General features: G+C 35.9%; 1 protein-coding gene across 3 annotated transcripts in view; it reads right to left on the bottom strand.

The window, feature by feature from the left end:
- Zip102B (Zinc/iron regulated transporter-related protein 102B) overlaps positions 1 to 15,125 on the bottom strand; it is a 570,902-nt gene that overhangs the window by 285,381 nt on the left and 270,396 nt on the right. For all 3 annotated transcript variants that reach the window (XM_076173514.1, XM_076173608.1, XM_076173425.1), the window contains one exon: positions 10,322 to 10,456. In XM_076173514.1, the coding sequence (XP_076029629.1) occupies positions 10,322 to 10,456 (135 nt within the window). The remainder of the gene's footprint in view (positions 1 to 10,321; positions 10,457 to 15,125) is intronic.

Here is a 15,125-nt window from a genome sequence, read left to right as displayed (position 1 = left end):
TGTAAAAACACAGGGGCGACTACAATAAATATAATCAAGACGCCGATATGGCAGCGTCACGAATCCACTTGCTCCTCATGACGCCTACGTGTGCGGCACCGTATGGAAGGGGTTAAATATGTTCCATTTGTCTTCCATATTTGTTTCCCTTTAGAGAACCGATCCCAATTTGTGTTTTGGAAAAATTTCTTTAGTTTTACAAAGTCCATTTTGTTGTACATAAATCTTCCTTCTCTTTGTTTATCATTTCTATGTTGTTTTGTTCTTTTAATTCAAACTCTATTAGCATATGGTCACTTTTTCCAACTGGTGTTTTATACTCCATTCTGTTTACAATATCTGGTTCAGAAGTTAATATTAGGTCTAGTTTTTACAAAGGATTACAAAGGCGGAGCATGCCGACAGGAGACCTTTTGGTCAATATCTAGGTCAGATGCGAAAAAAATCATAATAATAATAAAATAATAAATAAAAAGTATAATAATGCAAATAACAAAAAATTCATAAATAAATGCATAGGTATAGTTAAATAATAAACAAACAGGTAAATAGTAAATAATAATAAATTGACATATAACTAATAATAAATGAAAATCAGACAGACAAATGATAAAACAAAAACAAATAATATAAAATAAATTATAATCATTACAGCATGTTGCTTAGGTGTTTATCTAAATGATTCTTAAAGCTTCGAACTGAACTACATTGCACTACCTGTGCAGGAAGTTTATTCCATTCATTAACTACACGGTTGGCAAAGTTGTTTCTACCTACTTCCAAATTGAATCTATTTCCGGACAGTTTGAGACCATTGTTTCTTGTCTGATTCTCATTCAATGTGAAAATTTGGTCACTTTTGATGTTGTCAATTCCCTTTAAAATCTTAAAGACCTGTATCAAGTCACCTCTGAGTCTATGCTTTTTTAGGGAAAACAGATTCATATGTTTTAGTCGATTTTCGTATGATTTATTTTTGATATTTGGAATCAGTTTTGTGGCTCGCCGTTGTACTTTTTCCAGTCTGTCAATGTCTTTAATGAGATTCGGTGACCATACGGAAACAGCATATTTCAAATGTGGACGAACTAACGATTTATATAGCTTGTTAATGAGAGATGGACTTTTTAAATCAAAAGATCGCGCAATGAGTCCTAGAATCTTATTTGCTTTCTCAGAGGCTGAAATACACTGCTTGGATGATTTGAGGTTGTTACTGATAATTATGCCGAGATATTTTTCACTATCCACTTTTGTTAACGAATTTCAAAATAACTTGTAATCGTATGGTTCCTCATTATTTCTATATCTAGTATTTCCTTAACCCATTGTGTTAGGGTGTATTCAATGGTCATATCTAGTAGAATGTTGCTCCAAAGCTCATCTCCCCCTTTAACTATCATTTCTTCCCAAATTATGTCTTTTGCATTAAAATCGCCCATGATTACTATGTTTCCACCCTCTTTCAGTAACATACTGGATGAAACAATAGTGTGTGCAAAAACAATACTAGAATTTAAGAGCAAATTAGTTATGGTGTGATACAGAGATGGGACACCATGAGTGTAGCTCCCCTTCCTGTAAGATACAACTAGGTACAACTGGGTAAATACAAATTGAGAAATGAATATGTGAAAATATGCAGAGAAGAAAAACAAAACTATGAAAAAGAATTAATAGATAAATGTAAGGATCAACCTAGATTATTCTACAGGTTTGTGAATGGTAAACTGAAAAATAAACAAGAAATAGTTAAACTACATCAAGGAAATGAGGAATATACAGATGTAGAAATGGTGGAGGTTATGAACAAATATTTTAAGTATGTATTTATAATAGAAAATGCACATAATTGGGAAGAAGAAAAGGTAGAAAAATACCACCCCAAATGAAAGAAAGAAATGTAACACAAAAAGAAATAAAGTACCAAATAAAAAACCTTGATGTCAGAAAATCACATGGTCCGGACAGAATTACAAATTGGATACTAAAAGAATTTATAGACGAGCTAGAGGACAAGATATATAAAATAGTAGATTGTTCACTTAAGGCAGGAAAGGTACCACAAGATTGGAAAAATGCAAATATCATAACAACACATAAAGGGGGAGATAAAGAAAACCCAACAAACTCAGGGCCAGTCTCCCTTACAAGCACCACAGCTACAATATGTGAAAAAAGTTATCAAAAGTAGATGAATTAAACATCTGGAAGAAAATAATATACATACATACATATACCAAGGCTTTTTCCCCCATACAAGGGAGGTAGCCAAAAAGGAAAAGGCATGAAATAATTCCCACCCATTCCATCCCTGAATACACTCCACACCCCTCCACCCTCCCTCTCATCTTAGCACCTCCTGGATGACGGGTCATCCATGCACCTTGTCCACTGCCCTGCGTCAGAAGCAGTGTCGCAAGATACAGCACATCCACAGCAAGGCCGCTTCATTAAATCGGCGACCCCCCCTCTCCGTCCCCCCATGCATAAAAGGAGAAGACGGGGAGAAATCCCTTTGGGCTGCGTCAAAATTTGCTCACGCATACTACCTCACCCCCCATCCCCCTGCCCATTCCACCTCATGCATCACAACATCATCCATATACAACCATTCAACAGACATTCCCCTCTTCTGCAAAGCCCCCTTCACCCCATCCATCCACCTCATCCTAGGACGTCCCTTCATGTTCACTCCCTCCACATCTGCCTTCCATACCTCTTTTACTAGTCTTTCTTCACTCATTCTTTCCATGTGTCCAAACCATCCTAATACTTTTTCATCAACCCTATCTCCCAACTCCCTTTCCACCCCTGTTCTCCTCGTCACCTCCTCATTTCTCACTCTATCTAGCCTAGTAACCCCTATCATACTTCTCAGACACCTCATCTCAAACACATTCAAACTCCTTCTCTCTTCCTCTCTTATGTTCCATGTTTCTGCCCCATACAGTGCTGTTGGCACAATCACTCCTTCATATAGTCTCCTCTTAGCATCCATTCCCAAATGTCTATTCATCATTACACTTTATAATCCACCAAGGCATTTACTTCCTTCTCTCAAATCTACATTCTACCTCCACCTTCACTCTATCTTTTCCTGCCACATTTGCACCCAAGTATCTAAAACTATCCACTTCCTCCAGTCGCTCTCCCTTAACCTCTTCAGTACGGGGCCAAAATCTCACAGGCAGCATTAGCTGCCAGACGTACGATGTGTTGTAATAATACTCGCATCATAAAATATAGTCACCGCTTATATCGATCGTTCTCTCTTTCACCCGTGAATTTTGATAACCATAGAAAATGTGATGAAGACAGTTTAGAGAGTATGTCATGCAGGGGCAACTACAATAAATATAATCAAGACGCTGATATGGCAGCCTCGCGTATCCACTTGCTCCTCATGCCACCTACATATGTGGCACCGTATGGAAGGGGTTAATGCTCACTTCCAGACTACTGCCACTTTCACCCCTTGTACATCTCATCACCTTACTTTTACCCACATTTATCTTCAGCTTTCTTCTATCAAACACTCTCCCAAACTCTGTCACCAACTTCCTCAATCCCTCCTCCGATCCTGCCACAAGCGCAGTGTCATCCGCAAACAACAGCTGGCTCACCTCCCACTTTTCTCCATTTTCTTTAACATCTTCACTCCGGGGCACATCGCACGTCTGGCAGCATTAGCTGCCCGACGTGCGATGTTGCGTCATAATAATCACATTATAAAAAATAAAGTCTGTGCTCAATCGTTCGTTCTCTTTCACCCGTGTATTTTGATAACCATAGAAAATTTATGAAGCCAGTTTAGAGAGAATCGAAATTACGTAGGTACGACTACAATAAATATAATCAAGATGGCGACGTCGGCATCATCGAGTACCCACTTGCTCCTCATGCCGCCTACATAGGCGCCACCATATGGAAGTGGTTAACCATCTCCAATTCCTGGCCCACTACCCTTGCATTTACCTCTCGCACTACCCCATCCATGTATAAGTTGAACAGCCAGGGCAACATAACACATCCTTGACGAAGTCCCACCTTTACCTCGAACCACTCTCTCTACATTTCTAATCCTGACACAAGCTCTACTACTCTCATAAAAACTCTTGACAGCTCCTAGAAGCTTTCCTCCTATCCCGTATATCCGCAAAACCTCCCACAGTGCCTTTCTGTCTACCCTGTCGTAAGCCTTTTCCAGGTCCATAAAGGCCAAAAAAACATCCTTCCCCTTTCCTATAGCTTTCTCACATATCTGTCTTACCACAAAGATCTGATCTACACAACCTCTACCCATTCTAAATCCACACTGTTCCTCACCAATTACTCCCTCTGTTCCTCTCCTAATCCTCTCAATCAAGATCCTCCCATAAGCCTTCCCAACTACAATTAACCCCTTCCATACGGTGCCGCACACGTAGGCGTCATGAGGAGCAAGTGGATTCGCGATGCTGCCATATCGGCGTCTTGATTATATTTATTGTAGTCGCCCCTGTGTTTTTACATTCTCCCAAATGCGCCCTGAATCCCATTCTCTGTGGTTTTCAAAATTCGCGGGTGAAAGAGAGAACGATCGATATAAGCGGTGACTATATTTTATGATGCGAATATTATTACGTTACGTCATACGGCTGGCATTGGCTGCTGCCTGCAAGATTTAAGTCCCGTACTGAAGTGGTTAACAAGCTAATCCCTCTGAAACTACTACATTCACACTTGTCCCCTTTTCCCTTGTAGAGTAGAACTATACAGGCACTCCTCCAGTCCTCTGGCACTCTACCCTCTCTCCAGCAAACATAATATAGTGAATAAAAAAAAAAAAATTGGATTTAGACAAGGAAGATTTTAAGCCTCCAACTTGATTTGTGTTTATTCAAGGCTAATAGACATAATACAAGAAAGGGACGGATGGGCGTATTGTGCATTTCTAGATTTACAAAAGGCATTTGGTAAGGTACCACACAAAAAACTAATAAGAAAAATTGAAACAACAGGTGTACAAGGAAAATTAATGAAATGGAAGGAAGATTTCTTGAATGGGAGAAAAATGAGGGTGGTAGTTGGGGACAAAAACTTGACATGGGAGGAAATGATAAGTGGAGTCCCACAAGGTTCTGTACAGGCTCCGATAATGTTTGCCATTTATATAAATGACATGGATGGTGTTGAATGTTATATGAACTTCTTTGCAGATGACACAAAACTACTTAAGACAATAAGTACTGAGAAAGACTGAATCACTTCAGAAAGATCTGGACAAAGTCGGGAAATGGAGCCAAAAGTTGGAAGTGAACTTCAACATCAAGAAATGCAGTATAATGGAGTTTCGAAAACGTAAGAATAGAATATCAGGGCAATATAAGGTTGGTACAAAAGAAGTAAAAATAGCTCAGAAAAGGACCTAGGAGTAATTAATAGCAAAGACATGTCACCAGACAAGTATATAAACAAAATAGTCAGAGAAACCTACAATTTACTAAGATCAATAAAGGTGGCCTTTAACTACATGGATGAGGAAATGGTAAAGAAAATATTAGTCACACTGATAAGACCAAGATTAGAGTATGCTGCAACATTATGGACACAACACAAAAAAGAATATAAAGAAATTAGAAAGAATCCAAAGAGCAATGACAAAGATGGCACCAAAACTTTCAAAATTGACATACAAACAAAGATTGTCCAAACTGGAACTAACAACCCTGGAACAAAAAAGAGAAAGAGGAGATCTACTGGCCATTTACAGACTCATGAAGGTATGGAAGTCCTTGATAGAGAAGATTTATTAAAGTTGGACAGAAGAAAAACAAGAGGACACAAAAAGAAACCCAAAAAGGATAGTTATAGAAGTGATCTGAAAAAGAATAATTTTCCACACAGAATGATAGATACCTGGAACAAATTGGACAAAAAAAAAATAGTATATACAAAAAACATACAAGGATTTAAGAACAAACCAGATGCTGAGAGATACAAAGATGGGTCATTATGAGCATAGCTCCCTTCCCATATAATACATACATATACCAAAGGCTTTTTCCCCCTTACCACGGAGGTAGCCAAAAAGAAAAAGGCATACAAACCATTCCCACCTAATTCCATCCCTAATACACTGCACTCCACTCCCCTCCACCCTCTCTCTTATCTTGGCACCTCCTGGATGACAGGTCATCCCTGCATCTTGTCCACTGCCCTGGGTCAGAGGCAGTGTTGCAAGACACAGCACATACATAGCAAGGCCGCTTCATACAATTTGTTGAGATCAATAAAGGTGGCCTTTGAATACCTGGATAAGGAAATGATCAAGAAAATATTACAAACACTGATAAAGCCAAAACTGGAATATGTGGCGCTGATATAGTCACCCAGTACAAAAAAGAATATAAGAAAATTAGAAAGAATACAAAGAGCAACGATAAAGTTGGTTCCAACATTTGCAAACCTAACATACGAACAAAGACTGGCCGAACTGGAATTACCAACCCTGGAACAAAGAAGAGAATGAGGGGACCTAATAACCATCTACAGAATTATGAAAGGAAAAGAATGCCTTGATAGAGAGGATCTATTAAAACAGGACAGAGGAAAAACAAGAGGACATGCAAGGAAACTCAAAAAGGATAACTATAGAAGAGACCTGAAAAAGAACAGCTTCCCACATAGAGTGATAGATGTATGGAACAAACTGGATGAAGAAATAGTATGTGCAAACACAATACAACAATTTCAGAACAAACTTGACCTTGCGAGATACAAAAACGGGTCACAATGAGCATAACTAGGTAAATACACAATGCACAAGTTCAAATCTAAATATGATAATTGGATATCAAGGATATAGATTAAATTGGAACATACATGATTTTGAGGCTAGGTAAGATAAATAATTAGAGAATAGGAGATGGGACCCATTAAGTGTTGCTTCATTTCCTGTACACTACAATTAAGTAAATACAAATCTACATACATATACCAAAGGCTTTTTTCCCCTTACAAAAAGAAAAAGGTATAGAAACCACTCCCACCCATTCCATTACCTACATATTCCACTCCCCTCCACCCTCCTCCCTGCATCTTGTCCACTGCCCCGGGTCAGAAGCAGTGTCACAAGACACAGCACATCCACAGCAAGGCTGTTTCATAACACATAATACAAATCTAAATATGATAAATGGAAATCAAGAATATAGCTTAAGTTGGAACTGTACATGAATTTGAGTCTATGTATGTTGGAAAAATAAGAGAATAGGAGACAGGACCTAACAAGCATTACTCCTTTCCTGTGTACTACAATTAGGTAAATATATACCATGATGATTGTGACTAGGGGCTTTCTAAGATAACCATCTTTTGCCTCAATCATTATGCATCATTGCTAGAGGACTGAGTTAGGAACAGGAAGAATAAAATCATCATCAGATAGTTGGAGGAAAGTTCTGACAATGACACTCACAAATGCTATAATTAAACTCTCACTTAAAGAAGGAAAATTGCCATTGGACTGGAAGAAGGCAAACATCATACCAATTTATAAGGGAGGTAATGAGGAAGATCCATCTAACTACAGACTGGTCTCACTAACAAGCACAATAGCAAAAATTTGTGAAAGAGTTGTCAAAAACAGATGGGTTAAGTACCTGGAAGAAAAATCTATACTGAATCCAAATCAATTTTGATTCAGACAAGGGAGATCATGTACAACAAATTTGATCTGCTTCTACTCAAGATTAATAGACGTAATACAAGAAAGAGATGGGTGGGCGGACTGTGCTTTCTGGACCTGCAAAAGGCATTCGATAAGGTACCACATAGGAAACTTATAAAGATAGAGTCAAAATGTGGCATCAGAGGAAAATTATTGGAATGGATGAAAGACTTCCTGATTGGGAGGAAAATGAGAGTTGTAATTAGAGAAAAATTCTCCAACTGGGAAGAAGTAAAAAGCGGTGTCCCGCAAGGATCAGTACTGGCCCTGATCATGTTTGCCGTATACATTAATGACATGAATGAAGGTGTGGAGTGCTATACAGGTAGTCATCAACATACGACTGAACGACTTTACGACCACGAGATAGTGTAATAATATTTAATATTTAATAGAGTAATAGTGCTGCAATGTTATGCTTGGCAGTGCAGTACAATTACTCCGCACGCCGCGAGTACGCTAGATTTGGCAGGCTGCCAGCAGCGTCAGCTTCCCATCCAGCTAAATATTCTTTCATTTTGTTTGCTTGAAGTAAAATGTTTCCTAATTTTGCATTGCATTTTGTATTTTTATGTTTTGCAATGAATAAAATGTAACAATAAAACTTTTTTTATGCCTAGGCTAGTTTGTTGTCAATAACAATATGTTCGGTACAGTACGTAAACGAAAGGAATGTATTTTGAAATAAAAAAAAAATCCTAATTTTGCCTTGCATTTTGTATTCTTATATGTTTTGCAATTAATAAAATGTAACAGTAAAACTTTTTTATGCCTACTCTGTTGTCGATAATATGCTCGGTACAGCATTTTGTATTTTTATGTTTTGCGATTAATAAAATGTAACAGTAAACTTTGTTTATGCCTAGTCTGTTGTCGATAACAATATTTTCAATACAGTACGTAAACGAAAAGAATGTGTTTTGAAATAAATTATTTCCTAATTCTGTCTTGCAATGATTTTAATTCAACCAACAAAAAAGAATTTGTAGGTCAAAGATGACAGGACTTTATTCTGTATGCGTAGGACTAGGCTACATTTCCTAATGAAAATTAAAAAAAAGTTAATGAATATTAAACAATGTAGCTCAAAGATAATAAGATTTTATTCAGTATGCATATGTTTCCTAAGGAAAGTCTGATGGTGAAATAATAAAAAGGTTAAAAAAATACAGTATTAAATATCATAGGTCAAAGATGATAGGATTAATTCAGTATGCTTTGGCCTAGGCTATGTTTCCCAAAGAAAATCAGATAAAATTATGAAAAGGTTAAAAAATACTATACAACATAGTTCAAAGATGCTAAGATTATTTCAGTATGCTAAATATAATATAGTGTATATATATACACTAACAAAAATAATATCTAAAGGGTAATATATATTTATATATATATATATATATAATGGGTAATATAAACTGTATATATATAAAGCCTGACTTACGTCCAGATCGGCTTACGACCTGTCTGTCGGAACCGAACTTGGTCGTAAGTTGATGACTACCTGTATGAATTTCTTTGCAGATGACGCAAAATTACTAAAGGTAAAAACGAAAGAGAACTGCAACTCATTGCAACATCTGGACACGATCTGGAATTGGACTCAAAAGTGGGAGGTAATTCAATATAAAGAAATGCAGTATAATGGAATTTGGAATGAGTAAAAACAGAATATCAAAAGATTACAGAACTGGGGAAGAAAAGTAAAAAAGCCAAACTGGGAAAAATATCTTGAGTGATGATTGGAAAGGACATGAAACCAGATAAGCATATAAATTAAACATTTGGAGAAACCTACAATTTATTGAGGTCAAAGTGGCATTTGCTTATTTGGATGAAGAAATTATTAAGAAAATACTAACTACACTAATAAGACCAAAACTTGAGTACACAGCATCACTTTGGACACCCAGTACCAAAAAGAATATTAAGAAACTAGAAAATTTACAAAGAGCAACAACCAAACTAGCACCAACTCTTGCCGAACTAACATACGAGCAAAGACTGTCCAAATTGAATCTTCCAACTCTGGAACAGAGAAGAGAAAGAGGAGATTTGCTGACTATCTACAGAATAATGAAAGGAATAGAAGTTTTAGACAGGAACGACTTGTTAGTGTGGGACAACGGCAAAACGAGACACGGAAAAAAACTGAAAAAGGACAGCTATAAAAGAAACTTGAAAAGGAACAGCTTCCCACACAGAGCGATAAATACATGGAACAAATTAGACAACGAAACAGTATGTGCAAACACTATACAAGATTTTAAGATAAAACTTGATGCGGAGAGATACAAAGATGGGTCACCACGAGCATAGCTCCCTTTCCGTATATCACAACTAGGTAAATACACTTAGCATCAATTTCCCTAATAGAGACTGATCTCAGAGGGCACCATAAGGTGAGGCAACAGTTATACTTCCTTCAGTAATGGAAAGTCTGGAGGAAAATTTAACCCCTTTTACATCTTCCCACAACCTTTCACATCTATGATCCTTGTACACTCACATCTGATAGTCACCAATGAATAATATTACACAATTCCCAATGCTAAAGAGGAATACAACTATAACTCAGTCAAGCAGAACATTTGGTCCATGACTTACCTGTACAATGGAAAGAAAGGTGCCAACAGCACCAATGGGTGCCGCCAAAGCAAACACAAGGAGATGTCGGCGGATTTTGTTCCGTTCAAGTCCCTCATGCAACAAGAACGTCACTAAACCAAACGCTGCAGGGGCCTGCAATATCCAACACTCTGGTCATGAACTACCAAAGTATATATCATCAAACTGCAATTCTATACAAAGTACTGTCATAAAACATATATAACCCTCCAGGCTCCAAATAGATTCATCATCTAAAGGAACTCCCAAGAAGCAAGTTCTCAACATAGGGTTATGTTCACACATGATGAAGAAAAAATAAAATTAGAGAATAGGAGAAGGGACCCAACAGGCATTGCACCTTTCCTGTGTATTATTTCATGTTCTCTTCCTTGGTTAACATTTTGATATTTCTTCAACTAACTACATGTACCAAATATAAAAAATAATGCTAACTTATGATAAAAAAGTATGAAAACATTAACCTTCTTCATACTTTAAGCACTTCACTTTGTTCACTGAATTTTCAACTTTTTCAACATACTAATGTACTAAGTTTTATTCTGACTACAAATAGATGATCCTTTACAGACAAAGGGTGACATCAGGTCCCAATCAATTTCAATTCCATTCAAGTTAAGGATGTAGGTATATATATATTGAAATAATTGAGCTCGATTTTTTTTTTTTAATGGTAGCATAAAAATTATCTGTGCCAACTTTTATGGAAATCCATTGGAAAAAATAAATAAATAAATAAATAAATATATAAAATACCGGTATAATAATAATTTTATACTTTTCATTTTTCTTGTATCTTTGTAACTAAAAGAAACTGTGATTATTTTTTTAAGGAAACTAGAAGCTTTGATAAAGATAATCGTATTAATTTGTTACTCTATGTCTAAACGTTACATCACACTACATTTTTCTTTGTGAATATCCAAATTTTGTAAAAAAAGTTTGCATAATTGTATTGCTGATAGCTATAATTTTACCCTTAAGAGACAAAATTCAACACAAGAATTTAGAAAAAATTATAAGTATTGTATAAACTAGAGTTCTCAACTAGAGCTTCAAAGGCTTCTGAATAAGATTAAATTTCTCAATAGTGCAAGGAAAACAAGAGGCCTGGTTTGTATCAAATGGGTGGAGGAGCACTTGTGGTTACCCAAATTATTTCTTTGCAATGTTAAATTGATCTAATGAGAGAAAATGCAAGAAAATAAAAATAATTATTTTGAGCCAAATGTAGACTCAAATGCAGAACCCTCTGGAGGCGCTATGCCGAAACTACAGGGCTCGACAAGGATGTACGAACGGTTAGCGAGAATGAGTGATGAGGAGTGTTGAGGACTGTTTTTGCTGAAATGCACAATTTTATATCAAAAAAATTAGCATATAGTTGCATTATTTGACCCATTTTCTTTAAAATGTGTGATTTCCATGTAATTTGATCAAAGAGAAGTTACGTTTTTATCCTCTACAAAATTACCAACCACATACCGTCCGACTCACTAATTGCTGACCTTAACCAAACAATGACGGTTTCTGCTCAAATGCACAATTTTATATAAAGAATTAACATATGGTTGCATTATTTGACCTATTTTCCATGTAATTTGATCAAAGAGAAGTTACATTTTCATCCTCTGCAAAATTACCAGCAAAAGCTATGAATACTGTCCGGTTTTTGCTGAAATGCACAATTTTATATGAAAAATTAGCATATGGTTGCATTATTTGGCCTACTGGGGTATTTTATTTCAAATGTGTGATTTTCATGCAATTTGACCAAAGAGAAGTTACGTTTTTATCCTCTGCAAAATTGCCGACCGACTCGCTCATAGTCAACCAAACTAGAACAAGAATGGTTTTTCCTGAAATGCACGATTTTATATAAAAAAATAAGCATATGGCTGCATTGTTAGACCTATTTTCTTTAAAATGTGTGATTTCCATGCAATTTGATCAAAGAGAAGTTACATTTTTATCCTCTGCAAAATTACCGACAACAGTTATGAATACCGTCTGACTCACTCATAGCCGACCAAACTCGAACAAGGACGGTTTTGGCTGAAATGCACGATTTTATATAAAAAAAAAATAGCATATGATTGTATTATTTGACCTATTTTCTTTAAAATGTGTGATTTTCATGTAATTTGATAAAAAAAAGAAGTTACGTTTTTATCCTCTGCAAACTTACCGACCACAGCTACAAATATCATCCGACTCATTAATAGCCGACCAAACTCAAACAAGAACAGTTTTTGCTGAAATGCATGATTGTATATAAAAAATTAGCATATGGTTGCATTATTTGACCTATTTTCTTTTAAATGTGTGATTTCCATGTACAGTAAACTTCCCCTTATCCAAACTCCAAGGGGGATTAGAAATGTCCGATTTACCGAAATGTTCGGTTAATCCGACTTTTTCATTCCCGTAGAGTTTTATGCGGTAATGTCAGCTGCAATATTTGTACCTGTAAACTTAACATACACATGGAAATGCTTATAATAGTTCATAAACATATTCTATAGAGTATAAAGGAAATAAATCATGCAACCAATAAGAAATGTTAATAATGCAACCAATATTGAAATGTATTGACCTGGATTGACCCAGGATGTCTAGTAAACTTCCTACAAGACTATACTCCCTACAGTGTTAATAGACAGATCCAAAAAGGCGGCGGAGTCTCTATCTTCATAAAAAAATCAATTTCATGCAAACTAATAAACTCAGTCCACTAATTCGCATGAAAACCTATTTGATTGCGTAGCTGTTGAGATTTTCAGTAAAACAAAAAAAAATACCGTCATAACAAGTATTTACAGAAAGCCAGGCACAAACATCAATGAGTTCACAAATATGCTTGAAGAAATCATAACTCCATTTAGAAATAAAAACCTATATCTCTGTGGTGACTTCAACATAGATTTACTTAAGTATGAGACTCACGAACAAACAAGACACTTTACAGATATGATTTTCTCTTTAGGTATATATCCTTTGATAAATAAACCAACCCGAATAACAAATACAAGTGAAACAATGATAGATACCATTTTCACCAATATTGTAAACTCCGAGGTTCATAGTGGTATCTTAATAAGTGATATAAGTGACCATCTACCCTACCGGTATTCACTATCAATCCAAAAGAAATGCACTGCATAACAAAACCCAGAATTGTACTAAAACGTAAAATAGACGAAAAAAGTATTGCAAAATTAAATCATTGCTTAAAAGAAGAAAATTGGGATCAGGTTTACGAGTCAGAAAATGCCAATCTATCATATAACGAATTTGTAAGCATTATCATGAGTAATGTAAACAAATGCTGCCCAGAGAGAGTAGAAATAAAACCATGTAACGTAAACTCAAAACCATGGTTTACAAACGGTCTTAAGAATGCGTGTCGAAAGAAAAACCAACTTTACAAGAAATCTATTAAAGGTATAAGCAAGTCCTTGACAGACGAAAACAAATACAAAGTGTACAAAAACAAACTTACAACAATTTTACGCAACTGCGAAAAAAAATACTATGACAGCTTGAAAATTATAAAGGTAATATAAAAAAGACATGGGAAGTAATAAACAACTTAACTAGGCCCAAAAATAATAACACCGATGAATTCATAGACATTATTAAAATCGGAAAAACTAAAAAAGAAGTGACAATCGAATTTAATTAATTTTTCTCCCGTGAAGGACCTAACCTCGCAAAACAAATAAAGACAACACACCAAACTTATGAGACCTTTTTGAAACACCAAATAAATAACACTATGTTTTTAAAACCCGTCATGGAAAACGAACTTGTGAACACAGTAAAATCAATGCAGAACAAGAAATAATTCGATTGCACAGGAATCAATATGAACCTTGTAAAACAAATTATGCCTATCATCAAAAATCATTTTCTGACAATATGCAATAAATCATTTGAACAAGGAATATTCCCAGATGCAATGAAAATAGCAAAAGTAATACCAATATTCAAATCAGCTGACAAATCAAGTTATAATAACTATAGACCAATTTCACTATTACCACAGTTTTCCAAAATTCTTGAGAAGTTATTCACAATTTGCCTCGATTCATTTCTAAAAAAAATGACGTCATTTACCATAGTCAATATGGATTTCAACGAAATCTTTCATGTCAACAGCAGTAATGGAATTAATTGAAGAGATAACTAACAATATAGAACAAAAGAAAAAGACAACTGGCATATTTATTGATCTAAAAAAGGCAATCATGAAATCCTAATTTGAAAGGCCAAATACTATGGGCTAAGAGGTAAAGTTAATGACTGGTTGTTGTTGTTGTTGTCGTTCCCTAGACTGTCTGTCCGAGCAGTCCCGTCTCCCCAAGGAAGGCCACAGCCGAAACTGGGTTTTCCCACAAATCCTTTATAGAGTGTATGTTGTGTTGTTTGCGTGCATGATTGTGTATAATGCAGTCTTCCATTATGTGTTGTATGGTATGGGGTGAAGTGTTACATCCTGGGCAGCTGCTCACAACACGGTCGTCCAGCGTTAATGACTGGTTAAAAAGTTATCTAAAAAACAGGAAACAATATGTAGCCATTGAGGAAGAAAGATCACATATTCTATCAGTTACATGCGGAGTACCTCGAGGTTCAGTTCTAGGACCCAAACTATTCTTACTATACATTAATGACATTACAAATGTATCCAACCTTATGAAATTTATACTGTTCGCCGACGATACCACCATTCTATGCTCCGATATAAATTCCGACAAACTGATCAAGACAATTAATGAAG

Source organism: Oratosquilla oratoria, chromosome 1 (assembly GCF_046742065.1).
Source record: "Oratosquilla oratoria isolate Oo_2021 chromosome 1, ASM4674206v1, whole genome shotgun sequence".
Lineage (NCBI taxonomy): Eukaryota > Metazoa > Arthropoda > Malacostraca > Stomatopoda > Squillidae > Oratosquilla > Oratosquilla oratoria.
The sequence above is the reverse complement of the archived record's forward strand: the minus strand, read 5'-3'. Positions and strand labels throughout refer to the sequence as shown.